General features: G+C 36.3%; 5 protein-coding genes, 1 non-coding gene and 3 pseudogenes across 10 annotated transcripts; all 9 read right to left on the minus strand.

Annotated features, from left to right (window-relative positions):
- Window positions 1–779: 779 nt before the first annotated feature.
- LOC104741561 (flavonol synthase 3) lies at window positions 780–2,338 on the minus strand. Its single transcript, XM_010462450.3, has 3 exons — window positions 1,824–2,338; window positions 1,423–1,750; window positions 780–1,240 (listed from the first exon to the last, which is right to left on the minus strand). The coding sequence occupies exons 1-3, from the start codon at window positions 2,201–2,203 to the stop codon at window positions 1,022–1,024; spliced, it is 927 nt and encodes a 308-aa protein (XP_010460752.2). The 5' UTR covers window positions 2,204–2,338; the 3' UTR covers window positions 780–1,021.
- A 1,335-nt stretch (window positions 2,339–3,673) lies between these two features.
- Window positions 3,674–5,164, minus strand: LOC104741572 (putative flavonol synthase 5). The gene is made up of 3 exons (XM_010462460.3): window positions 4,589–5,164; window positions 4,084–4,411; window positions 3,674–3,989 (listed from the first exon to the last, which is right to left on the minus strand). The coding sequence occupies exons 1-3, from the start codon at window positions 5,008–5,010 to the stop codon at window positions 3,759–3,761; spliced, it is 981 nt and encodes a 326-aa protein (XP_010460762.1). The 5' UTR covers window positions 5,011–5,164; the 3' UTR covers window positions 3,674–3,758.
- Window positions 5,165–6,288: 1,124 nt separating this feature from the next.
- On the minus strand, window positions 6,289–7,760 carry LOC104741581 (putative flavonol synthase 5; annotated as a pseudogene). The gene is made up of 3 exons (XR_015574604.1): window positions 7,338–7,760; window positions 6,865–7,192; window positions 6,289–6,742 (listed from the first exon to the last, which is right to left on the minus strand). The product of XR_015574604.1 is annotated as a putative flavonol synthase 5 (transcript).
- A 1,080-nt stretch (window positions 7,761–8,840) lies between these two features.
- On the minus strand, window positions 8,841–10,347 carry LOC104741592 (putative flavonol synthase 5). Its single transcript, XM_010462480.3, has 3 exons — window positions 9,781–10,347; window positions 9,322–9,649; window positions 8,841–9,244 (listed from the first exon to the last, which is right to left on the minus strand). Exons 1-3 carry the CDS (start codon window positions 10,194–10,196, stop codon window positions 9,014–9,016), a joined length of 975 nt encoding a protein of 324 aa, XP_010460782.2. The 5' UTR covers window positions 10,197–10,347; the 3' UTR covers window positions 8,841–9,013.
- A 3,322-nt stretch (window positions 10,348–13,669) lies between these two features.
- Window positions 13,670–15,343, minus strand: LOC104741603 (putative flavonol synthase 5). Its single transcript, XM_010462490.2, has 3 exons — window positions 14,617–15,343; window positions 14,183–14,510; window positions 13,670–14,103 (listed from the first exon to the last, which is right to left on the minus strand). The coding sequence occupies exons 1-3, from the start codon at window positions 15,030–15,032 to the stop codon at window positions 13,855–13,857; spliced, it is 993 nt and encodes a 330-aa protein (XP_010460792.1). The 5' UTR covers window positions 15,033–15,343; the 3' UTR covers window positions 13,670–13,854.
- Window positions 15,344–16,376: 1,033 nt separating this feature from the next.
- On the minus strand, window positions 16,377–18,913 carry LOC104741632 (cyclin-dependent kinase E-1 pseudogene; annotated as a pseudogene). Of its 3 annotated transcripts, XR_015584717.1 has the most exons (3): window positions 18,655–18,861; window positions 18,226–18,293; window positions 16,377–18,110 (listed from the first exon to the last, which is right to left on the minus strand). The product of XR_015584717.1 is annotated as a cyclin-dependent kinase E-1 pseudogene, transcript variant X2 (transcript). The 3 variants fall into 3 exon arrangements; XR_015584716.1 differs by lacking the exon at window positions 18,226–18,293 and having other exon boundaries at window positions 18,655–18,913; XR_015584720.1 differs by lacking the exon at window positions 18,226–18,293 and having other exon boundaries at window positions 18,782–18,832.
- Window positions 18,914–19,554: 641 nt separating this feature from the next.
- On the minus strand, window positions 19,555–21,832 carry LOC104741623 (uncharacterized). Its single transcript, XM_010462516.3, has 8 exons — window positions 21,378–21,832; window positions 21,157–21,292; window positions 21,002–21,071; window positions 20,823–20,916; window positions 20,525–20,738; window positions 20,298–20,439; window positions 20,040–20,210; window positions 19,555–19,946 (listed from the first exon to the last, which is right to left on the minus strand). Exons 1-8 carry the CDS (start codon window positions 21,640–21,642, stop codon window positions 19,755–19,757), a joined length of 1,284 nt encoding a protein of 427 aa, XP_010460818.2. The 5' UTR covers window positions 21,643–21,832; the 3' UTR covers window positions 19,555–19,754.
- A 504-nt stretch (window positions 21,833–22,336) lies between these two features.
- LOC104757287 (F-box protein At2g15640 pseudogene) lies at window positions 22,337–23,269 on the minus strand (annotated as a pseudogene).
- A 708-nt stretch (window positions 23,270–23,977) lies between these two features.
- Window positions 23,978–25,314, minus strand: LOC104741618 (uncharacterized). Its single transcript, XR_015584923.1, has 2 exons — window positions 24,738–25,314; window positions 23,978–24,505 (listed from the first exon to the last, which is right to left on the minus strand). It is a non-coding gene; the product is annotated as an uncharacterized LOC104741618 (transcript).
- Between the last annotated feature and the right edge of the window lie 43 nt (window positions 25,315–25,357).

Consider the following 25,357-nt stretch of genomic DNA (forward strand, 5'->3'; position numbering starts at 1 on the left):
TTGCTTGCTTCAGACCTTATGCAGCTATATATGGTTTTGGCACATAAGTATGGTCTAGCTTTACGTCGCATATTGATGACAACGTAAACGAATACAGCAAGTTAAGCTTATCTATAAAATAAGACCAATTTCTTCAGGTTAATTACTACTGTAAGACCGACAGCGAAGCCACGCCGTTTAGACCCATTTAATCATAATAAATTACATTTGAATGTCATTCTAGTATCGACCACATGATTATTTTTATTTTGCCTAATGATCTTACTTTTCCACAGATATTTATTTTATTCTAAATGTTTGGTTGTCTACCTAAGTGTTAAATTCTTACCAACTTTCCAAGAATATAATAAGATTATTACAATGTTGTGTTGCTCGTTGGCAATATTAATAGAACAAGAGAATGAAAACAAAATGCAAAATTACAATGGTGCTATTGTCATAAAAAACCTAGAGTGAAGACTAGTGCATCAGGTACACCAAAATTTATATAATATATAATATAATACGTACTGAAATTATTTAGGTTGAAGACAAAAAAAAAGTATTTATTTTTTCCGTTTCAAATTATTTATAGTTGTAAATAATTTCACACATATAAAAAATAATGAATTTTTTTAATCTTTAATTAATACACTCTTTTATTTGATATAAGTAATAATAAACTAAAAAAAGTAAGAATAAAACTGTAATATTTACAAAATACCTGCATTGAAAATGGAAGACTATTATGAAACAAGATTCTAATCCTAAAATGATATTTGAATTGTAACAAAAGGAAGTATATAGGTTTGTTTGTATTATTGCTATTTGATAACAGATAATGTGGATAGAACGTTACAATCCAAATTTAATTATATTACGTAAACACACAAGAGACATGACAAACACACAATGCTGTAATTTGATATTTAGATAAAACTTCAACACTCATTATTGTAGCAGACGCAATAAACCCAATAAAGAAAACAGATTTTCTTCATGATCTCACTCATCTCTGTTTCTCTGTTATGAGATTTTCATCTCAGTCGAGACTAAGCTTCTTCAGCTTACGAAATTTGAAGTCTTTGTAGACATAAGGCTTAAACTTGGGAGCACTATCCTCGCCGGAGATTAGCTCCGGCAGAGGTCCGAAAACGTGATCAAGGCTAGATTCCACAAAAACCGGCCACGAGATTCTCGTCTTCTCCTTATCCCTCGTCGCTCTATGCTGCACACTCTTATACTTCCCATTGCTCATCCTCTGCAATATCCACAATATATTACCCAAGAAAAAATTAACCAAAATTTGTTTTAAAAAATTAACCCAAAATTTCATATGAAACTTCTTTAAAAACCCATGCATGTATGCATGGTTCTATGAAACCTATGGAACACACATAATGGCTAACTAACTATGGTCTCTCAAGTTCATAAACTTCTTACTAGGATTTGATCACCAATGATGACGATGATCCCAGAAGGGTTGCACTTTGCGTCGATCCAGTTGTCATCTTTGAAGGCCTGAAGTCCTAAAGCCTCATTAGCGACTAAGAGTGTGATTCCATTGACATCAGTGTGATCAGGAGCTCCCACGACCAGATCAGGATCTGCACACGGTGGATAGTAATTAATCTTCATTAGATACTCCACCGTCTCGCCGCCTAGACCTTCCTTCAATGCCTCACGCCTTAACCCTAATCCCTCTGATAACCATTCCATGATTTTCTCGGATAGCTTCTTTAAGTGACTTGCATACTCCTCAGTCACTTCACTGTTGAAATCCATAGTAAAACGATTTATTCCAAGTATTTGGATGATTAATGCTAAGTTCGAATGTTTCTTACATGTATTCTCGAGGGTTCTTAGGCCAAAATCTGTAAGTGACTCTGGATGGTGGCCAGATACGGTGAAAGAGATGATCAACCCATGCGTCTCTACCTTCTAGATCTTTATGGTACATGGTTCTGTATCCTTCTGTGTCCATGGAGTCCTTTGGCTTCGCTACGGCCTCCTTCTCTGTCTCGGGCAGCTCGAAAAACTCCTTCCCCACTTCTTGCAACCGTCGTATCAGCTCCGGCGGGACACTGTGGTTGACCACCTGAAAAATCCCCCACTCTTCGCTCGCTTTGACCACCGCACGTGCCACAAGCTTTTCATCCTGGTTACTTAGATCAATGACAGGGATATCCAGCGAAGCATTCTCTTGGTTTGCATTTGTCTCCATGGTGGTTTTTTTTAGTACTTTTAATCTCTTCTAGCTATGGGCGGATTTGGTTCGTTATATATAGCTAGCTTAATGGTTTAGAGACGTACGTAACGTTGATTGGAAAAGAAGGTATGAATTTTAGATAGGATATTGATTCTGGTTGTCTGGTACACTGCTTGCGATAATATAATTTTAAAATCGATAAAGAAATAAACATTATAAAATATATATATATATATATATATATATATATTTTTTTTTTTTTAAGTTTTTGAGAATTGGTTTCATTGTTTTTTAAATCATGTGTAATGTGCACTTGTTAAAATAATGAAAGATTTTCATTTTTATCTAGAAAGAGAGGATTTTGTTATACTTTGATATAATATAACGTAAACTAATACAACAAGTTAAAATGCATTTATCTTTGAGGTCAAACTAAGTAAATTACATTGTAACATCAAGCAGATATCTTTTAACGTTAAAATATAGAAGTGGTTATTTCCCTCAATATTAAATTCTAACCAACTTTTCAAGAAAAGAAAAATAAAATAGTACGCAAAACGATAATAATGGTAATATCGTCATACAATTATGGTGCATTAGGTACAAAAGAATATTATAAAAATAGATATTGAACTATTTTAGCTTAACGTCAAAACAAAGAAAAAAATAATTTATTCAGTAATAGGTATTAATGTATTATTACTCTTTTCTAGAAGATTATTATCTAGATCGTGTATCTCGTTTTCCTGAAATCACGAACTAAATAATTTCATCTACACAATGTGCGTGACATATTTTTTATATCATTGAGAAAAATACTATAAAGTAAATTGACAGAGTCCGTACTCGTCTCTCTTTTTTTTTTCTTTTTTGAAAGACAGTAAACAACCTTAGATCTTATTCGTTTTTCGCATAATATGTACCAGAGTTAAATATCAACAAGTCTTATTCCCGATCGCCTTGCCCACTCAAACGTACGTACTAATTATGAGTCTTTATAACACTAAATAATTCGTCTAAACTTAATAACTATTCGATCGCAAATCAATATGTGGTGCTTGTTAAATTGTCCGTTAAAAAGTTGACAGTGTTTTTTTTTTTTTGCTAAACAAAGCTGACAGTGTTGTGTTCGTCGTGTTTTAAATGTTACAAAAGTAACATTTGTTTGTCGTGAATATCAAAGATACAACCACTGAACCACCTAAATGTTTTTGACGACAAAAAAAAAAAAACCACCTAAATGTTCAACAATTAATTACAACCACTTAAATTAATACTTGTACTTGTGAATGTTGAACATTTAGGTGGTATTTTTTTTTGAATATTGAACATTTAGGTGGTTTAAAAAAAAAACCACACAATCACTCAAATATTCAACGCACACAACACAAGTACACAACCATACGTACTTGTGAATGTACTGAACACTTTAACGTACCATATATATAATAGAAGAGAAATACCCTAGGAAAAGCGAACCAAAACAGTAAAAATAAAATTAAAATTAGATACGAACACTTTGACAGTTCAATATATCGAAGGGTTCTTTGTTTATGGGGTTTTAGGATTTTCAGTAGAGAGGAAGCTTGTCGAGCGTCCAGTTTTTAATTGTCTGGTGCAAATAGTCTTTATAAACTACACTCTCGAATTTAGGAGGACTCTCGTCTCCGGTAAGCTCCGGCAAAGGTCCGACCAACAAATCACCCCTAGGCGCAACAAAAACCGGCCACGAAATCCTCAAATTCTCCTTATCCAACGTTGCTCTGTGAACCACGTTCTTGAACCTCCCATTGCTCATCCTCTGCAATTAATTGAATGCATAAATCAAATCCTAAACGTTTCCAACTACAAAATAAGAAAATATAAAAACTAAGAAGAAACATAATAAACGAGACCATGAGTTGATCGCCGATGATAACAACCACAGCTGAGTTGATATACTTGACGTCCAACCATTGTTCATCCTTGAAGACTTGAAGTCCAGGAACCTCATTGGGGGCGAGAAGTGTGATTGCACCTATATCGGTGTGCACCGCGGCTCCTAAGGCTAATTCTGATTCTCGAGAAGGTGGATAGTAATTAACCCTAATCACATACTCTGCCATTTCACCACCTAAACTTTGCGTCAACGCAACGCGAGGTAACCCTAATCCCTCTGATAACCAACCAAGAATCTTCTCTGTTAGCTTCTTCATATGCCTTGTGTACTCCTCATTCACCTCCCTGAAACCGCCATGCATGTCCCAAATTATCAACGAAATTCCAACTTTTAAATTATATTTGAGATTTTGATAGGAAATAATTTATAACCTAAAACATGAGTCAGTCTAAATCATTACGAATTGGTTTCAAAAATTCTAACTCATGATATTACTGTTTTATTAGGAAACGGACGTATACCTGTATTGGGGAGGATTCTTAGGCCAATCTTTATAGTTGATGATTGAGGGTGGGGAGAGTCTGTGAAACAGATGTTCGTCCCAAGCCCTAATACCTTCTAGATAGTTTCTCTTGTACCCCTCAAAGTCTTCCTCTTTCGCCACGGCTTCCTTTTCTGCCTCCGGGAGGTCGAAAAACTGCTTCCCAACTACTTGCAGTTGCCGCATCAGCTCGGTCGGAATCCCGTGGTTAACCACCTGAAAAACTCCCCATTCTTCACTCGCTTTCGTCACCTCACGCACCAAAAGCTCTTCATCAGAAACGCTTAGATCAACGACGGGAATGTCCAGTTCCAGGCTTCCCCGAAGAGTTGAGCTCGCCAACTGCTTACACAAAGATGGGAGAGATGAAGAAGATGTGTTGTTTTTTCTCTCGTCCTCCATGGCTTCACTCTAGTGTCGAAGTTGGTTTTTCTTATAGTGATAGGTGTGAGAGGAGAAGAGAAGGCTAAAAGGGGCTTAAATAGGGGGTAAGTTTGTTATGCACAAACCTACTATCAGGATTTTAATTCATTGGTGTCGGCAGTGTGATCGATGTATTAGATTGCATGCATGTTTATACCATTTTTGTAAATTGGTTGTTTATTTACCCTTTATTTATTGGAGGTATTTAAAACAACAAACAAAAAATTGAAATTCACATACAAATCTCCCACCTCGGTTATAATCGGAACCATTATTGGATGTAACTTTTTAGAATTATGAATTATCAACGAAAATAAATACAACTCATGTCATCCTAATAGTTGTTATATGGCATGGAAAACGTTATGCGTCCATCGTAATATATATTGAAATAAGATAAAATGTCTACATCACATATTGGACATTTTATTAATTAACAAAGAACAGTAAACTTATTGCAATCAAATTGAATAAACAGTGTATGAATTAGTTTTAAAATCAGTATTCTAAAGAACAACAGTGTAGGTAGCTGCCTAGAGGACACTTACTAGCTAGGCGCCCAATAATAAACCGTGGCGACAATATACGAAATTATACGTCTCTGTTGTTAAGCAGAGTTAGACGACTTCAGACGGTTTTAACTATAGCAACTGGTTAGATATCTTCTAGCATCAAACCTCACAGACAATTAACCTTTGCTAGCTTCAGACCTTACCTATGGTTTTGGATAGACACCTCTGCTCCGCATAGATATATGGTATGGTCTAGCTTTACGCCATCATATTGATGACAACATAAACAAATACAGCAAGTTAAACTGATCATGTGTTTTATAATGTGCACTAGTTAACAATAAATGGTTTTCGTTTTATTTTGTGCAGTTGTGCTATACGTGAATATAATATCTTAATATTTTTTTGTAAAAATTAAATATCGTAATTTAGTTACTAACCAGTTCAAATTAATAGTCTTTATTAATTATGTATACTAGACTGTCTAGTCTAGACACCACACTATCACACTAACATATATAGTACACCGGAGTAACTCTATATATATATGTATATGTTCTATAATAGCAAAGTCTCCTCATACGCTCTCAAATCAGTATGTGGTGCCTGTAAAATTGTCCGTTAAAAAGATGACGTGTAAATGTGGTCGTCGTGTTTTAAATGTTAACAAAAAAGTAAAATTTCCTCTTCGTGAATATAATTAGATCGACAGTTAAATGTACCATCCCCAAAGAAGAAACTAAGCAGAAGAAAGAACAATAATCATTTGGACGTAACTCAAAAAGGAAACAAATAAATTGACGACACAAAAGACGAAAAAAAGGAAAAAAAAAAAAAAAAAAAACAGTTAGATACTATATACGAACATTTGATCAAAAAAAAAAAAAAAGATACTATATACGAACACTTGGACAGTACTGATCATAAATTATTGAGGAAATCATAGGGTTTTCAGTAGAGATGAATCTTTATAAACTATATAGCTTGTCGAGCGCCCAGTTTTTCATCGTCTGCTGCAAATAGTCTTTATAAACTATAGTCTCGAATTTAGGAGGATTCTCGTCTCCGGTAAGCTCCGGCAAAGGTCCGACGGACATATCATCCCTAGGCGCAACTAAAAACGGCCAAGAAATCCTCAATCTTTCCTTATCCAACGTTGCTCTGTGAAGCACGTTCTTGTACCTCCCGTTGCTCATCCTCTGCAATTAATTAAATCCAAAAATGAATTCTCGAACATTTCCAACTCTAATAAACTCTATATATGTATATATAACATAATAACTAAATGAAAAAAAAAAAAAAAAAAGTCAATGCATGAGACCATGAGTTGATCGCCGATGAAAACAATCACAGCGGAGTTGATATAGTTAACGTCCATCCATTGTTCGTCCTTGAAGACTTGAAGTCCAGGAACCTCATTGGGGATGATGAGTGTGATTGCCCCTATATCGGTGTGCGCCGCACCTCCTAAGGCTAATTCCGATTTTGGAGACGGCTGATAGTAATTGATCCTAATCAAATACTCTGCCGTTTCACCACCTAAACTTTGCAACAACGCCACGGGGGATAACCCTAGTCCCGCTGATAACCAACCAAGAATTTTCTCCGTTAGCTTCTTCATATGCCTTGTGTACTCCTCATTCACCTCCCTGAAACAGCCACGTCCCAATATATCAACAAATTAAAATTTGGTAATTTCTTAATGAAGCAAAGTTTAACATATATAAACATGAGTCAGTCCACCTTATTGCTGATTGGTTTTCAAATAATAACTCGTACGGGTACGTACGTTACCTGTATTGGGGAGGATTCTTAGGCCAATATTCATAATTGACGATTGAGGGTGGTGAGAGTCTGTGAAAGAGATGTTCGTCCCAAGCCTCAATACCTTCTAGATAGTTCCTCCTGTATCCTTCGAAGTCCTCCCCTTTCGCCATAGCTTCCTTTTCTGCCTTCGGGAGGTCGAAAACTGCTTCCCAACCACTTGCAGCTGCTGCATCAGCTCCGTTGGAATCCCGTGGTTGACCACCTGAAAAACTCCCCACTCTTGGCTCGCTTCCGTCACCTCACGCACTACGAACTCTTCATCAGAAACGCTTAGATCAACCACGGGAATGTCCAGTCCCAGGACACCCCCAAGAGTTGAGCTCACCAATTGCCTACACAAAGACGGGAGAGACGAAGGAGATGTGTTGTGGTTTCTCTCGTCTTCCATGGCTTCACTCTAGTATGAAACGGAGAAGAGAAGCCTTTAAGTATATATCTTGTATTTTTTATTCTTAAAGAGTTTTATATTAGATTTAATATGATAATATCTCAATAATATTTCTAAACACATCAAATTACATTTAAAAATTATATATTCAATTTTATTAATAAATTATATTTAAAGGAAAAAATTGCCAACCTCTCTACAAAAGACATAAAAAAAAGAATTCAATCGAAGTATGATTCAAATTTTCTTTTGTATTAGACATTTTGTAAAAATTGTATTAAATTGCTAGGGGTATTAAACTGCATGTTGTATATAAATACACCTATTTTTTTTTTTTTTTTTTTTTTGATAAATATCTCTTGTCGCATCTCGATCGTAGATGGAGCCATTACTCGGACGTATAACTTATAAATATCAACAAACCAAGTAGTCAACTAGTAGTTGGTAAACGCTGCCACAGCCTAATAATTGTTCTCTGCCATGAAAAACGCAGTGGGTCCATCGTATAATTGAGATATAAGATCAAATGTCTACATCACATTGGACAAAATTACAATAAACTTGCATGTTGCAATCAAACAGAGAGTGCATGAATTAGTCTAGAGCACAGTTTAGGCAGCTGTATCGAGGCCACTTAGGTGCTAGGCGCCCAAATCATAAACCGTGGCGACTATATACGTAATTATACGGTTCTGTTATATTAAGCAGACTTGTAGACGAATTTAAAGGGTTAACTACATATCAACTTGTTAACATCATCCAAACCTCATCGACAATCATTCTCTGCTTGGTTGAGACCATCTATGGTTTTGGATAGACCCCTCCACCTTAATTAACTAAACAAAATTGACACATCTTCGTCTTAATTAGTCAAACCTAGTTTTTGTCTTTCTACTATGCAGAGTAACACTTTGTAATAAAATCTTTTAGAAAACCAAACCCAAACAAACTACTTTAGTTTAATCATAAAAAGTAATAAACACTTAACGTTTCCACATATATAGTATATATATTTCTGTTCCCTAAATAGTTTAATGCACCATATGCACCATGTATAGAAGAAATTAACGAACACGGATTCATATTGGAAACCCTCAAACCATATTATCATATATTGCATTTATAGAAACTCCAAAAGAAGAAAGAACAATTATCAACGAACACATTGATACTATCACTTGAAACAATATATCATCCTTTATTATGACATCGATCGTTGGATGATACTCAATTTGTTTCTTGGTTTTGAGGGTTTTCAGTAGACTGGAAGATCTTCGAGCGCCCAACCTTTTATCTTCTGGTCAATATAGTCTTTATATATTAGAGTCTCGAATTTAGGAGGATTATCGTCTCCGGTAAGCTCCGGCAAAGGTCCGACGGACATATCATCCCTAGGTGCAACAAAAACAGGCCAAGAAATCCTCAATTTTTCCCTATCTGTCTTTGCTCTATGAAACACGTTCTTGAACCTCCCGTTGGTCATCCTCTGCAATTAATTTGAATCTACAAATCAAACCACAAAACATTTGCAAATCCCAAGTAAAAAAAAAAAGTCAACTATACCATGAGTTGATCGCCGATGATAACAACAACGGCAGAGTCGACGTAGTTAAGGTCAAACCATTGTTCGTCCTTGAAGGCTTGAAGTCCAGGAACCTCATTGGGGACAAGGAGTGCGATTGCACCCATATCACTATGCGCCGCAGCTCCTATGGTTAATTCCGAATGTTGAGTTGGCGGATAGAAATTGATCCTAAGCACATACTCTGCCGTATCGCCACCTATACTTTGCGTCAACGCCACACGAGGTAACCCTAGTCCCTCTGATAGCCAACCAAGAATCTTCTCCGTCAGCCTCTTCATATGCTTTGTGTACTCCTCAGTCACCTCCCTGATACCACCATGTTCCAAAATAAATATATGGACGAAAATTCAACGTTTAAATTTGACAATATATTTTTTTACGTAAAACATGAGAGTCAATCCACTTGGTTTTGAATTAATAACGTAAAACGTACGTACCTGTACTGGGGAGGATTCTTAGGCCAATATTTATAGTTTATGATTGAGGGTGGGGAGAGTCTGTGAAACAGATGTTCGTCCCAATTGTTTATACCTCCTAGATACTTCCTCTTGTATCCTTCGAAGTCTTCCTCTTTCGCCACAGCTTCCTTTTCTATCTCCGGGAGGTCAAAGAACTGTTTCCCAGCCAGTTGTAGCTGCTGCATCAGCTCCGCTGGAATCCCATGGTTAACCACCTGAAAGACTCCCCACTCTTCACTCGCTTTCACCACCTCACGCACCAGAAAACCTTCATCAGAAACGCTTAGGTCAACGACGGGAACGTCCGCGCTTCCTCCAAGAGTTGTGTCTGCCAGTTGCTTGCTCAAAGATGGGAGAGATGAAGAAGATGTATCGTGGTCTCTCTCGTCTACCATTGCTCCACTCTAATATCCAACTTTGTTGCCGTTATGGTTTGGTGTGAGAAAGAGAAGAAGGCTTAGAGGGGCTTTAAATAAGGTAACTTCGTGAGGATGTGGCATACATGGAAATTAATAACCATTTTTATATAAAAATATGTTCATTGTTAGTATTAATTTTCATGTATACCATTTTTGTAAACCTCGAGGTCTAATCAATAAACGTATTTTTATATATAAAGACCTCAAATTATAAAACTAACATATTACATATATATGAAAATTTCGTACCTCGATTATCAATGGAAGCATTATTAATTAAGCTGTAGAATTATAATACTTTATCAACGAAATTAGAGAGACAATATATAATAGTGAGTAGCAACAAACGTAACTCACGTTACAATTAATCCAGCCTAATAATCATTATTCTATGGCATTAAAAAATTCGTGGATTCGTCGTCTATCTATTACTAATTTTAAATACCACACTAAACATTTATATATTTAACTAATAAGAATTAAAAAAAAAACGATTGCAATTAGCAAATGTTTACGAAAAATATACGGCGTTGACTTACAAAGATCAACACATGACACATATTAATCTTCTTAAACCTAGTTATGTCTTTACCATAAGTAAAAATGCTGTTTGTGACTAACTCCCACGATGCATAATAACAGTTTCTATGGCTACTGGATCTATAAAAACTGTTTTATGACTTCGACGATGCAGAATAACAGTTCCAAGTTGTGTAACTTATTTATCGTGGGAGATTTTTGCAGACTAACGTCCTTCTTTTATTTGTATTTATGCCGAAAGAAGCATGTGACTCTTTTCCTGTCTTCTGAAATTTAATAATAAAACATTTCTCATTAGTTTATATTTTTGGTCAACATTTCTCATTAGTTAATTTTTTTGGTCCACGTTTTCTCATTAGTCTATATTATATATACAATTTTATATTGTAAATTAATGATGGTAGGTAAACAAAGACAAAAACTTCATTTTAAAAATATTACATTCCTTATAATTTATACTGAGGTAGATAAGCGTTATGTAAATAAGCTTGAATACATTAAATATGCTACGCATGTAGAGTTTACTATGTCGGCAAGGTGGTTTTAGGTATATGATTGATGATTCAGTGTTAATTTTGTACTTATTTTGGATTTTCAACTAAAAACCAATTGACAATTAGTAGATTGACCCTAATTTTTTATATATAAATGATAGTTTTTTTTAACTTTCGATGTGGGATTTGAATTGTATCCCAACAATCTCTCCTTCAAACCAAGAACTACATGTAGGATCTTAACACGCTTACTCGAGATGGAGTTATCAAACCAAAAAGGGATAGACCTTCAATTGGTGATGATGGAATCCCTTAAAGTTTCTCGTAGAATCAAAATCACTCTATGAGAATCAAAATCTATAGTGATGATGGAGTCCCTTAAAGTTTCTCAAATACGTGAGGTCAGACTCACCTACGCAATTTGAAAAGAAATCGACTCCGACAGCAAGAACTTATAATTCTAGCTAATTCCAACCACATATGCGTAAGAAAAGATCTCAGATCTCATATAATCAAACTCAATAAAGCCAATTGGTTTGAAGGTCAATCTCTTTTTGGCTCTCTTGGGTTAACAAGACACATGTTTGTATCAACTTTTCTAAATTCACCTGAACTTGAATATTGGGCTCTGATACCATATTAAATTTGAGATTATCTTGAACTTCCAACTAAAATCCAATTGACAATTGGTGTATTGACCTTAACCCTTTATATATTAATGAAAGTCTTTTAAAATTTTCGATGTGGGACTTAGATTGTATTCCAACACACCGTACTCATTAGTTATATTATAACGAGTGTCTTGACTATTAATTTAATCTAAAACTTCCACTTTTTTTTTATTAATTGTTTTCCCTCCATTTGTGATCATAAAATATGGATGTCTAAAAAAGTAAAAAATTAATTTATATAGAAAATGTGTTTTTAATATAATCTATAATGTTACAAATGTCGTTTACAATTTATGCAAAATTAGAGAAATAAAACTAAATCCACCAAAATCATATCTTTGGAGTACCTCTATGTTGTTTTTCATAGTATTAATCATCTTGAGGAAACTTGCTTATCGTATATCTCTGTTTTGTGTTTGCTTGATAGAGATTTAGTACAACTAGAGAGTAAAAGAAAAACTCATACATTGCTTCATAATTTTGATGCAGTACACACTAACGCTAGAGATTGTAGCAACAACTCTACTAACTACTACATAACAACCAACTCGCTTAGTCTTACAAGCAACTTCAAGGACTACTAAAGATATTATTCCGACAACTCCATTAGTTAAACTAAACTAATCTTCCATTCTTAACTTCACTTGCATTTTCTTGGTTTGGTTTGAGAACCAAAATGACATTACTCAACACTCTAGAAACTTAATGAGTATCAATAACCAAACCAACTTACATATTCCTAGGATAGCTTGACTTCTCCTAATCATTCTTGGTCACACCATAACTTCCACGACAGAACTTGTGTCCCCAACTACCAAACCAGGAGTGGCCATAAGCGCTACACCAATATGAGCTCCATGGTTTCTCCAGAAGTCCTACAAACCAGAAGGAGAAGTCTGATGGATTATCATAAGGAATATATGTTGATTTAAAGGATGCAAAATCAGCAAGGTAAAGCTAGCTCAAATTGAAAGAGCATATCATGTAAACGAATCCAAACCAAAACCACATATTACAGAAACTCAAAACTTGAAACTTTGCAAGTCTTTCAATCAAATTCATTATGATTCAACTGAAAATTCACTAAAATCAGTAATGACTCATCCATGAAAATTTCAGAGTAATGAACGAGGTCAGAATCAGCTACCATAACATCAAAACAAGCAAGGAGACTATGCATCAGATCAAATCATGTAAACGAAAATCGAATAGAAACCACTTATTACAAAAACACAAATTTAAAATTTCGCAAATCTTTCTATCAAACTTTGGTCCTAGGCGGCCAATCATAAACCGTGGCGACTATATACGAAACTATATGGTTCTGTACGTTATTAAGCAGACTTGGACCAAATTTGAAGGGTTTTAACTACATCAACTTGTTAGCTATCATCTAGCATTCAAACCTCATAGACAATCATCCTTGCTTGCTATAGACCTTATGCATCTATGGTTTTGGATAGACACCTGTCACACCTCTGCCTTGATGTAACAAAATTTGACACATATTCTTCTTAATTAGTCAAACCTAGTTTTTGTCTTCTTGTATGACTTTTTACTATGCAGAGTTACACTTTGTAATATATAAAATTTATAATCAAACCAAACCCAAACATACTACTTTAGTTAAAATCATAAAAATTAATAAACACTTAAATTTTCCACATCTTTTTTTTTTCTTTTCCCTAAATAGTTTAATGCAGCATATATATATATATATATATATATAGAAGAAAACCTCAAAGAAGAAACCTTCAAACCATACATTATCTTCTGGTCAAATTAAACACTTGTCCGTAAATAAAAACGTAACTCGAAAACGAAACGGGAAGAAAAAACTCTTGAACACTTTAATTTGATAGGATCACTTGAAACATTTCATGATCATTTATTATGATCTTGTTGGATGATACTCAATTTGTTTCTTAATTAGTTTTGGGGGGGTTTCAGTAGACTGTGGAGACCTTCGAGCGCCCAACCTTTTATCTTCTTGTCAATATAGTCTTTATATAATAGAGTCTCGAATTTAGGAGGATTATCGTCTCCGGTAAGCTCCGGCAAAGGTCCGACGGACATATCATCCCTAGGCGCAACAAAAATAGGCCAAGAAATCCTCACTCTTTCCCTATCCGACTTCGCTCTGTGAAACACGTTCTTAAACCTCCCGTTGGTTATTCTCTGAAATTAATTTGAATCTATAAATCAAACCACAAAAACATTGTTGCAAATCTTTTTTTTTTTTTAAAGTCAACTATACCATGAGTTGATCGCCGAGGATAACAACAACGGCAGAGTCGATATAGTTAAGGTCAAACCATTGTTCGTCCTTGAAGGCTTGAAGTCCAGGAACCTCATTGGGGACAAGGAGTGCGATTGCACCCATATCACTATGCGCCGCAGCTCCTATGGTTAATTCCGAATGTTGACTTGGCGGATAGAAATTGATCCTAAGCGCATACTCTGCCGTATCGCCACCTATGCTTTGACTCAACGCCACACGCGGTAACCCTAGTCCCTCTGATAGCCAACCAAAAATCTTTTCCGTCAGCCTCTTCACATGCTTTGTGTACTCCTCCGTCACCTCCCTGAGACGACAATTCAACATTTAAATTTGACAATATTTTTTTTTAACGTAAAACATGAGAGTTAATCCATTTGGTTTTCAATTAATAACGTAAAACGTGTACGTACCTGTATTGGGGAGGATTCGTAGGCCAATATTTATAGTTGATGACTGAAGGTGGGGAGAGTCTGTGAAACAGATGTTCGTCCCAATTGTCTATACCTCCTAGATAGTTCCTTTTGTATCCTTCGAAGCCTCCCTCTTTCGCCACAGCTTCCTTTTCTTTCTCCGGGAGGTCGAAGAACTGTTTCCCAGCCACTTGTAGCTGCTGCATCAGCTCCGTCGGAATCCCATGGTTAACCACCTGAAAGACTCCCCACTCTTCACTCGCTTTCACCACCTCACGCACAATGAACCCTTCATCAGAAACGCTTAGGTCAATGACGGGAACGTCCGCGCTTCCTCCGAGAGTTGTGTCTGCCAAATGGTTGCTCAAAGATGGGAGAGATGAAGAAGATGTATCGTGGTCTCTCTCGTCTACCATTGCTCCACTCTAATATCCAACTTTGTTGCCGTTATGGTGTGAGAAAGAGGAGAAGGCTAAGAGGGGATTTAAATAGGGTAAGTTCGTGATGGTGTGGCACAACGACCCCGTTACTGTTCGAGAGGTTATTAAACTTTTTGTATAACTATCGAGGTCATTTAAACGATTTTTAGATATGAACGAGCTCAAATTATGAAATTAACATAGATATGAAAAAATTTTCTACCTCGATTATGAATGGAACCATTATTAGGCTGGATCTTTTAGAATTATATATACTAATTTATCCACGAAATTATAGAGATAGACGCAATTAGTATAGCAAACGTAACTCACGTTTAGTACGTTACAGTCCAGCCTAATAATGATTATTCTATGGCATGAAAAGTCGTTGATACGTCGTCTATCTAGTACAAATTTTTAAAACATCACACTGGACATATATTTAACTAATTAATTAGATAGTTAAATAAATAAAAAAAAACTGATTGCGAGCAAGTTGTTTACGTAAAATATATACCGCGTTGACTTACCAAGATCAACACATGACACATTAATCTTCTTAAACCTAATTTATGTCTTTAATTACCATAAGTAAAAAAGCTGTTTGTGACTAGCTCCCACGATGCATAAGCATAATAACAGTTTCTATGGCTATCGGATCGAGAAAACCTGTTTGTATTTATGCCGAAAGAAGCATGTTAACTCTCTTTTTCTTCCTTCTAAAATTTAAAAACAAAACATTTCTCATTAGTTTATTCTTTTGGTCCACATTTTCTCATTAATCTATATCTCTATATATACATTAATATTTATATGGTCAATTGATGATGGTAGGTAAACAAAGACAAAACCTTGATTTTAAAAATATTACATTCGTTATAATTTATTACTGCATAGCTGGTAGATAAGCGTTATGTAAATAAGCTTGAATAGATTAAATACGCCACGCATGTGGATTAAGCTGAAAGATAAAAAACAATTGTCTCGTTGACACAAATAAAAAGAAAGACCAACTATGTCGGGCGAAGTGGTTTTAGCTCTATGATTGACGATCTACAATCTTATAGTATTACTAACACTGTATTAGATTCTAATGTATGTAGGTGGGTAAGTAGACATTATCAGAGAAACGTTGTCTGGTCACACTGGTGATAGGACACTGGCGTGGCAAGAAAACCAAGTTTCATAAAACGTTAAAAATATCACCAAAACTGTATTTGTAATAACTATCTCACTCCGTAGGTATTTGTATTATCAGAGAAACGTTGTCTGGTCACACTGGTGATATTATATATTCTTGCCAGAGCAAATCTCCAATTTACTATTATTTGAGAAATGATGTTAAGAGAAATGATGCTCTAATTAACAAACACTTGAGAGGATATGTTTTTACAGAAACTACAGAATCCAATCCATCCATATGAATATAGCAACACACCACATGCTGCATTACAATCTAACTCTACTCTATAAAGCAAATCGCAACGCTTTCTTCTGCCGCAAACACACAGAATCTAAACCCACCCGAGTTTGATGATATCGACTTCACCTTATAAAAATCATTAGAGGCGTCTGGTTTTGTTAGGAGGTGCGTAACCTGACATACCCATTCCAGGATCCTTCCTTCTTAGCTGTTGCTGCTGGTGCGGTTGAGCCATCCCACGCTGCTGCTGCAGCGGAACACTCGGGTTCATTCCCGCCTGCGCTGGGAAATTATAAGCCATCATGCCTTGAGGTTGCATCCTCTGCATGTTATGTGCAACCATTGGTCTTGGCATCGATCTATTGCCCATTCCATGAGCTCCAGCCATGTTCCCTGCTACGTTTCCTGCTGCTACTGCTTGAGGAGGATTGATGCTTGTAGTGCCTTCGAAATCCGTGTTTGCATCGACTGGACGAGTAGGGTAATTCACATTCTTCTCCATCGGTTGGGTGGCTACAAACGCGTTACGTCCAGGGAGAGGATCCATTCGGAAATACTCGTGTTCTAGTGCTTGTGAAGCCGTGATCCGCTTTAGCGGGTCGTATTCAAGCATTTTGGATAAGAGATCATACGCAGGACTTTTCTGATTCAGGTGAACTACGTTGTGGAGACCAACGCTGTCGTATTTGTGAGCTTGAATGTGTTGAACATCGTTATGCCAGTGCGGGAGGTTAACTAGCATAGGCCATTTATCCATCGTCGGGTGGCCTAAGATCTTAAATATCTTGTCGAGTTGATCTAACTGGAAAGGGGTTTGAGCCGACTTCGCTTCTGCTCCTTGGAACAACGGTTTGAGAGTAAGTAGCTCCGCGAATATACATCCAACAGCCCACATGTCGACGGCGCTTGTATAGTGCTTTGAGCCAAGAAGCAGCTCTGGTGCTCTGTACCAGATTGTGACCACAACTCCGTTATCTGATAGCGCTTTCAACGGAGCTTGATATATCCTTGCAAGCCCGAAGTCAGCTATTTTCACTATTCCGTGTTCTTCTCCATCTCCCATAACCAAGATATTCGAGGGTTTCAAGTCTCTGTGTATAATCCAATTACTGTGAAGATAGTTCAACCCGTTGAGAAGCTGCCAGAGCAAAGACTTAACTGTGTATGTGTTTATCGAATGGCCTACTTTGTCTCTGTGGTGCCTGATGATTTCGTAGAGATCGTACTCGGCATAATCAAAGGCAAGATAAAGAGACATGTCTGCAAAATTGATGTGGACATTCACAAGCTTCACGACGTTCTCATGGGAAATCTCTCTAAGCAACATGATCTCGCGGATAGCAGTTGGGGAAACTCCATCTCCGTCTTTTGACTGCTTAAACTTCTTGATGGCAATTGGTCTTTTAGGCGGATTCTTGGTTCTAGCCAAGAAAACAAGACCATAGGTTCCTTCACCAATCTTACCAACGAGATTGTATTGTTGCAGCCATTCTGGTTTCTCACTACCGCTGTTTGAGCTGTTGGACCTAGTGGAACTCCCATCTCCCATTGCTTTTATTTCTCTACCTCAATGTCCTTACCATGTGAATCGGAAAAAGAGTAGAGTCTATCTAACAAAACGAAACCATCTAGGTTTACACTTTGTAGTTTTCCTGAAATTTGAACAAAATCAGCCAAAGAAGATGAGTCTCTGGAACCGTACATGTAACCTAATCTATCTATAAAAAGAGATATAGAGACTCAATAAAGTGATCCAAAATTACTTACAAGCAAGAAACATCACAGAATAAGATCTAGGACTTGTCATAGAACCTACCCTACACAAAACCAAAAGTCTAAAAGGAACGTTTCAGAATTAGCTGATAAATACAATTCACATCCTAATGAACAAATTCAGACACAAAGACTCCAAATTTTTCAGCAATTGACGTCTAATCAAATCTCATCTAGATCCAGAAACGAAAAAAAACGAGACTTTAACAACAAAGCTGAAATTATCAAGCTCCAGAGACCAATAACCCTAAAATTCAATACCCAGAGCTACGTTGCCCTAAACCTAATCAAAAGACCTAAAATTTCGAAACCAAATTCAAATTCCAATTAAAAAAAAAATAAGGTCGAGAACTATACGATCTATTTTTATTTTATAAATCAACGATCAGGGAAATAAAAGATAGATACGTAAAAGGATCTGACCGGGTAAGGCGAGCAGATAAATGTTGGAAGGAGGAGGAGCTGAAGCTTGGAGAACGTCGGAGGAGACGGGAGACAAAAAAAAGCGAGAGAATTCCGGTGAGACGGAAGGGAGAAAGATTGAGTTTACCAAAAACGGTGACGTTATGAAGAAGCAGCCGAGACGCCGAGAATGGAAACTAGATTTTGTTATTTTAGCCACTTGGTCCAACAACACACAACATGACTATTAGTATTATTTATCTTTTAAGTTTATTCAAATATGGATTTAAAAGCAATTAAGAATTGGAAATAATTTGATATATCTTTAGTTTTTAGATATTACAGAAATAAAATAAAAAAGAAGTTTATTCAAATATGGATTTAAAAGCAATTAAGAATTGGAAATAATTTGATATATCTTTAGTTTTTAGATATTACAGAAATAAAATAAAAAAGAAGTTTATTCAAATATGGATTTAAAAGCAATTAAGAATTGGAAATAATTTGATATATCTTTAGTTTTTAGATATTTCAGAAATCAGAAAATTGTGAAAGAGGGAAGAAATTAATTTTTAAAAGCAGTTTAGAAACACAATTACTGATTTTTAAAAAAAAAAATTAATAATAATAATAACTGTTGAAAATAAATAAATACAGTAAAACTATGAATTTGAATGTCCAGTTACTACAGTTTTTTTTTTCTTTTTCTTTTAACTGTCTAGTAACTGTATTTTTACCAGTATAGTACTCAAGTCTTCGACTATTTTGGTATTCAAAAAAAAAAATTCTATTTGATTTTATATAGAGGCTTCAATCTTCATGTTAAGGCTAAATCATGTACTGTATAACGTTGTCATATTGATCTCATTATTTAAGCTTAGAGCAGGAAGAATCTAGTTGAAAAAAAAATATCAAAACGGGTTACACAGACATGCTTCTTTATTGATTATCAAGAGACAAGAACAATGTTCAAAAAGGACAACTTGGAAGACATTGCTAATTTGCAATGCACAATGAAAGCAAACACAAGTAAGAAAAACTTGTCTGTAAGATTGTAGCCGCTAGCTACTAAAAAAACAGATCAAGTCATTACCAAACAAGAACCAGATAGCTATTTATTGTTATAGTATCTCAACAACACCTCGGCTCACGATTTTGCCTTCGTTGAGATCTTGAAATGCTTTTCCTGCATCTTCAAACTTGTATTTACTTGAAACTGCGTTTGCTAGATTGAAAATCCCTGACTCTGCCAATTTCACTACTTTAGGAAGATCCTGTCTTGCTCTTCCTCCATATGACCCTATCACTTTTATCTTCACAAATATTGGAAAAAAAAAACAAAAAAGAAAGAGATTCAACATCATGGTCAGCACCAGTAAATAGGCCAAGAAAGTAAGAAATCAAACCTTCCTACGAACAAGTCTGTTTATGTCAATTTCTCCAACAGAACCAGCTTTTGAGAGTCCAATCATCACAGCTTTTCCACCATCTTTCACACTTAGTGTGCACTGCATGAAAGTTTGGGGCCTTCCCAGGGCTTCAACAGCAACATCAACACCCATCCCACCGGTTATTTCCTACGAGAGAATAAACATTTTTTCATATTACTATCAATCAAAGGTTTATCTTTACAAGAAAGAGGCCTTAATCAAACCCTAACATACTCTAATCCTTTCAACAGCATCTTCTTTAGCACCATTGACAATATGAGTAGCACCAAGTGTCTTGGCCTTCTCCAATTTATCATCCTGAACATCCACAGCAATTATATCCGAGGCTCCAAAAGCCCTCGCTATCTGCAAACAACTGAAGCAACAACTCAAAGATGGTTATGGTCATACAAGAAGCAATTAAAACCGAAGGTTGAGACAATGCCAGAGATATAACATACCTGGAACCAACACCACCAATTCCAATAACAGCAATAGAATCTCCAGGACGGATCTCAGCAGCATGAGCCATAGCACCATATGCTGTAAAAACAGCACACCCTAGAATCGCAGATTCAGTGTAGGGTAAAGAATCTGGTAGAGGAGCTAACCCGTGAGCTGGTGTGACACAGTACTCAGCCATCCCTCCCATACTGTACATATACACTGGTGAATCTGCAGGAAAATGTAGGTAAAACAATCACGGTTCTCCTAACAATACATGGCCCCTTTATTGTTTTAAAAAGCCTTCAAATTTACCATCATGTCTTAAAAAGAGACGAGTTTCGCCATCGTAAAGAGTTCCTTTCGCCCTGTTGAAGGCAAAGAAGTCTTCACATAAATCATCATGGCCCTGTATCCAAGTAAACGTATCAGCTACAAAGTTACAGTTGTCAGGTTAAAGAATCTAATGAAAGCAACTACAATTTCCTAGTCACCTTAGCACAATAAGAACAGGTTCCACAAGGCATAATGAAAGCTCCAACTACACGAGACCCAACTGGAAATCTGAACATAAAGTTGAGACATTCAGAATTATATTTAAACAAAAACATATGATTCCGTTACTGTTGAAGAGGAAAAAAGAAAGAACCTTTTAATGATCTTGTGATCAGTAAGTGGACCATGTTCAACAACTTCACCAGTGATCTCATGACCAATAACACAAGGACTAGAGAATGGTATCTCTCCTTTCATCACATGAAGATCAGAGTGACAAACCCCACAAGCTTCCCACAAAATTAGAAAAGAATTCAACTTTCATAATTCGAATTCTCCAGACTGATTCAGACCAAATTCAGATTGATTCATTACCTTTGGTTTTGATGAGAACTTCATTGACCTTAGGCCGAGGGATATGAAACTCTTCGATGGTTAGAGGCTGATTGGGTTCGCGATACACGGCTCCACGCATGAATCCGCCGGAGCTCACGTGATACCCACCCATGGATTGAGAATCATCTCCGGAGGCTCCGGTTGACAGAGACCTGGAGGAGAATGAAGAGCCCACGGCGAGTCTAGCTAACGATATGAGGTTCTTGGCCGCGGAGGCCCGGCGGAGAATCGGAGCAAACGCCATGCAAACACGACGGAGGATTTGGTCGGTGTTTTTGGACAACGAAAGAGAGACACTTGACACCTAGAGAGAGAGAGAGACAGAGAGAGAGAGTGTGTGTTAGCACTTTCGATTGATTTACTCCACGCGCTAAGCCGGTATTGACGAACTGAGTTTCTGAAGGTGTTTGTTAGTCACGCGCTGATGTTGCGTATGTGCTTTGATTTGTCACTCCAGTTCTGGGGTTAACATCCACGTGTATATCTTATCTACGAAATTAGGATACTAAACACCTTTTTTAACCAAAGAATCCGATAATTAATCAAAAGGAACATATATGAATTTTTAGAAGTTTGAGTGCGACTTAAACTTCGTACCAGAATATTGTTACAACTTACAAAGTTCTTTCACATATTCTGATAGCGTTGCCATGTTCTAATTAGTCATTGCGTAGGAGCTATTTTATGATCTGCCATCATGCTCGGACTACATTAGCCTGTAAATTATGTTTGCATGGCCTACTACTAAAGAAACCGAATTCAAATTCATTCAGAAAAGACTGTCAGATACTTGTTAATACAAAAACCTAGAAAAAAAGTTGTACATGATCTTCGATTCATATATAACATTAGCAAGGAGATAAACGAATCCACACCAATAGGAAACGAATCAAAGATATTGAATCTCCAAGCATCGATTTCAATGAAGAACACACGGATTTGAAATAAAACTTACTTTTATTATTGAAAATGAAAAGGGTACAATATCAAAAGAGCATAAACGAATAGATAAATTAGGTTGACAAAAAAAAACGAAAAAGAAGCATAGATAATTAAGAGCAGAAAGTGACGTCCCTTCTCACTTCTCAGTCTGATTCTGAATCTTCTACATATTCTGCCTTCTCCAGTGAAGGATGGACTGACTTGAGTACTTCTAAATCGTTAAGATCAAGATCCTCTACGTGGTTTACAAAGGTGCAAACACTACAAGGTTTCTTGAACGCTTCACCAAAACCTTGGATTTCAACACGTTGGAGAGTCTTCGTTTCGGGATTGAAGTAGAAAACATAAAACGGTTGTTGTTTAGATGTATACTTGCACGTCGAAAACACTATTTCACCTGAAGCAGTCGCACCAGCGATGGAAACCTGACGACGGAAGAACCTATCATCGGTCCAAGTGTATTCATACTTCGACTATTCCTGTTTCTCAACATCCTCTAAAACCCACACACGCAACTCATTAGTGGCATCAACGTCGAGATTTTCCTCCAAATACTCATCAATATCTTGATCAATGTCTTCATCATCCTCCCAATAGATCACAGCTAATTTGCCCTTATAGTTAATCAATCGACAAAACCTTTCTACCTCAATAAAGTTGAACTTTTCAGACCTAACATCAAAGCATACTATCATATAATCAGACGTCACAACATGAGCATCATTACAACAATCTGACGTATCACCCAAGTAATACAAAACCCCATTGATGCATACCCCATCACTCTTAACATCATGTCGTATGGGACATTTGATCCTTCTCCACGTCAAATCTCCATCATCATTTTCGTTGCCGTTTTCTACGATGGCGAATAGGAGGCGCAGCTTAGCCAAGGAACTGGTCAACGATATGGGAGATGATGAACTCATGATTTGCCGATTCAACAAAGAAAAAATATTTGTTAAAAAGTAGAGATATTGGGTAAACCCTAGCAAGTAGAGATACACTTCGATTTTTCCGATTTTAGTCGGTTAACAAAAGAATTGGGCTAATTTAACGTCTTAGAGCAAGTTTATCGGTAGTATGTTAGTAGGGGGTTGTTAAATTTTATATGAATTAATTGTGTGTTTTTTTAAATATAAGAACCCATGATCTCTTAGATAAAATTTTCTTATTTATTGGTAGGTTGTTATTTTGGGTCTCTTATTTTTGAAAATATTGTTTTTTAAAATTTAGAATAGAAGTGATATAAATGTGTAAACATTTAAGATTTTATAAAATTAGAAAATAATGCATTTTAATTAATTTTCAAACATACACAATATAATAAAAACATTAATACATATTACAACAGAAATGCAATTTATAAATGGAGAGAATGATTAATTTTAATACTGATTTGCTCCAAATTTTGCCCAAATATTCTCAACCAAATCATGTTGCAAGCATTTATTTTTTTCACTCCACTCGCTAAAGCTTCAAAGGAATGGATTTTCCTCATAAGAAAACGGGTTTTTGTGCTATTTTAATGAATGAAATATGACTACATCACGCAGTCATTAAAGCCTCATATTATCAACCGTGTCGATTGATCTAACTCACACTCAAGTCTGTGTTGTAAGTTGTAACTAATCATCTCTTAAACCATCAGTGCATTCTTATGTTTCCGTCATTACTCATAATAGAACTCAAGTTGGGATTATTCTCCAATCTCCATGAAAAAGAAGCATTTACATAACATGAAAAGAGCAACAATAACACTATCATCCATGGGACTGATGATCATAACAAAACAACAGTTATAAAACTGAAGCAGAGCGATGTGGTTTATTCAAAGTTCCAACTGGCTCTGCATCTCCAATATAGTCTTAGCCGACTTTTGCAGCTTCTCAGACTCATCATCAGTCATATGCACATTGGTCACAGCGACCACACCATTGCGTCCAAGCAAAGCCGGGAGGCTGAGGAAGACATCACCCCCATCGACACCATAAAATCCACGAGCAAGAACCGTGACAGGATGTATCTTGCGCTGGTCACGGAGAATAGTGCGAGCTAGATTAGCAACAAAATAACCAATGGCCCAAGAAGTGTAACCCTTGAGTCCAATGACTTCATAGGCGCTACCAACTACGCTTTGGTGGATGCTCTCCTACAATAAATGCCTACACAAAACCAACTGATCGTCTCAAGTCTCAACAATACATTATGAGCTATTATCACCTGATCAGTGATCACTCCTTAATTGCAGTATAAAACCACTAAAGCATAGGTTTTTATCATACAAAATTACTCCTTAATCAGTATTTACCAAAAAGCACAAACCTTTTATCAATCATCTAATCCCAATTGAAACTAAAAGAAAATATAAAATTGAAGCTCCAACACAAAACTGACCTGTACGTCCTGAGCATTAACGTCGAGATGATCTGCGATTAAGAATCTAAACCGAGAAGAATCGAGGTTAGTACCAGATCCAAGCACCCGATTCACCGGGAAACCAGAGAGCTTCCAAGCAACGTAAGTCAAAACATCAACAGGATTAGAGACAATGATCAAGATAGAGTCAGGGGAAGCTTTAGCGAGTGGAGGGATGATATGGCGGAAGAGAGCAACGGATCACATGGTTCTCAAGAACCCTAATCCTTTAAACCATCACTTATCAATCGGATAATACTACAACCAACCCACCATAAACTAAACACAAACATTACAAATCGAGACTTTGATCGGGAGAAAGATAGACTTTGATCTGCAGATCTTTCTTTAGATCGAGACTTTGAACGGGAGAGAAAGAGAGAAGTTTATTGGGAGAGAAAGAGAGAAAGAGAGAAAATTAATCTCGTTTGTCGGCAAAAAATTTTTTTTTCCCTTTCTATTATTCTGTTGGCCAACGAAAATTTGACACGTTGCAGTCTCTTATGAACGATTTCTGGTTGTAATATAAGAGAGTCTCTTCTTAATTTTATTTTCTTTTGATTTAATTTTAACCCACCAAAAATCTATAAACCCCCCTT

This window comes from Camelina sativa, chromosome 2, assembly GCF_030686135.1.
Source record: "Camelina sativa cultivar CO46 ecotype springtype chromosome 2, ASM3068613v1".
NCBI lineage: Eukaryota > Viridiplantae > Streptophyta > Magnoliopsida > Brassicales > Brassicaceae > Camelina > Camelina sativa.

What these genes read in the sequence shown, in the direction of transcription:
- LOC104741561 (XM_010462450.3), bottom strand. Translation starts at nt 2,203, where the DNA reads ATGGAGACAAATGCAAACCAAGAGAATGCTTCGCTGGATATCCCTGTC. An exon ending in AAGAACCCTCGAGAATACAT is followed by an intron (nt 1,751 to 1,823) that starts GTAAGAAACATT and finishes GGATTTCAACAG; the next exon opens with TGAAGTGACTGAGGAGTATG. An exon ending in TCATTGGTGATCAAATCCTA is followed by an intron (nt 1,241 to 1,422) that starts GTAAGAAGTTTA and finishes TGGATATTGCAG; the next exon opens with AGGATGAGCAATGGGAAGTA.
- LOC104741572 (XM_010462460.3), bottom strand. Translation starts at nt 5,010, where the DNA reads ATGGAGGACGAGAGAAAAAACAACACATCTTCTTCATCTCTCCCATCT. An exon ending in AAGAATCCTCCCCAATACAG is followed by an intron (nt 4,412 to 4,588) that starts GTATACGTCCGT and finishes TGGCGGTTTCAG; the next exon opens with GGAGGTGAATGAGGAGTACA. An exon ending in TCATCGGCGATCAACTCATG is followed by an intron (nt 3,990 to 4,083) that starts GTCTCGTTTATT and finishes AATTAATTGCAG; the next exon opens with AGGATGAGCAATGGGAGGTT.
- LOC104741592 (XM_010462480.3), bottom strand. Translation starts at nt 10,196, where the DNA reads ATGGTAGACGAGAGAGACCACGATACATCTTCTTCATCTCTCCCATCT. An exon ending in AAGAATCCTCCCCAGTACAG is followed by an intron (nt 9,650 to 9,780) that starts GTACGTACGTTT and finishes TGGTGGTATCAG; the next exon opens with GGAGGTGACTGAGGAGTACA. An exon ending in TCATCGGCGATCAACTCATG is followed by an intron (nt 9,245 to 9,321) that starts GTATAGTTGACT and finishes AATTAATTGCAG; the next exon opens with AGGATGACCAACGGGAGGTT.
- LOC104741603 (XM_010462490.2), bottom strand. Translation starts at nt 15,032, where the DNA reads ATGGTAGACGAGAGAGACCACGATACATCTTCTTCATCTCTCCCATCT. An exon ending in ACGAATCCTCCCCAATACAG is followed by an intron (nt 14,511 to 14,616) that starts GTACGTACACGT and finishes TTGTCGTCTCAG; the next exon opens with GGAGGTGACGGAGGAGTACA. An exon ending in TCCTCGGCGATCAACTCATG is followed by an intron (nt 14,104 to 14,182) that starts GTATAGTTGACT and finishes AATTAATTTCAG; the next exon opens with AGAATAACCAACGGGAGGTT.
- LOC104741623 (XM_010462516.3), bottom strand. Translation starts at nt 21,642, where the DNA reads ATGGCGTTTGCTCCGATTCTCCGCCGGGCCTCCGCGGCCAAGAACCTC. An exon ending in GATCACAAGATCATTAAAAG is followed by an intron (nt 21,072 to 21,156) that starts GTTCTTTCTTTT and finishes CTTTATGTTCAG; the next exon opens with ATTTCCAGTTGGGTCTCGTG. An exon ending in TCTCTTTTTAAGACATGATG is followed by an intron (nt 20,739 to 20,822) that starts GTAAATTTGAAG and finishes ATTTTCCTGCAG; the next exon opens with ATTCACCAGTGTATATGTAC.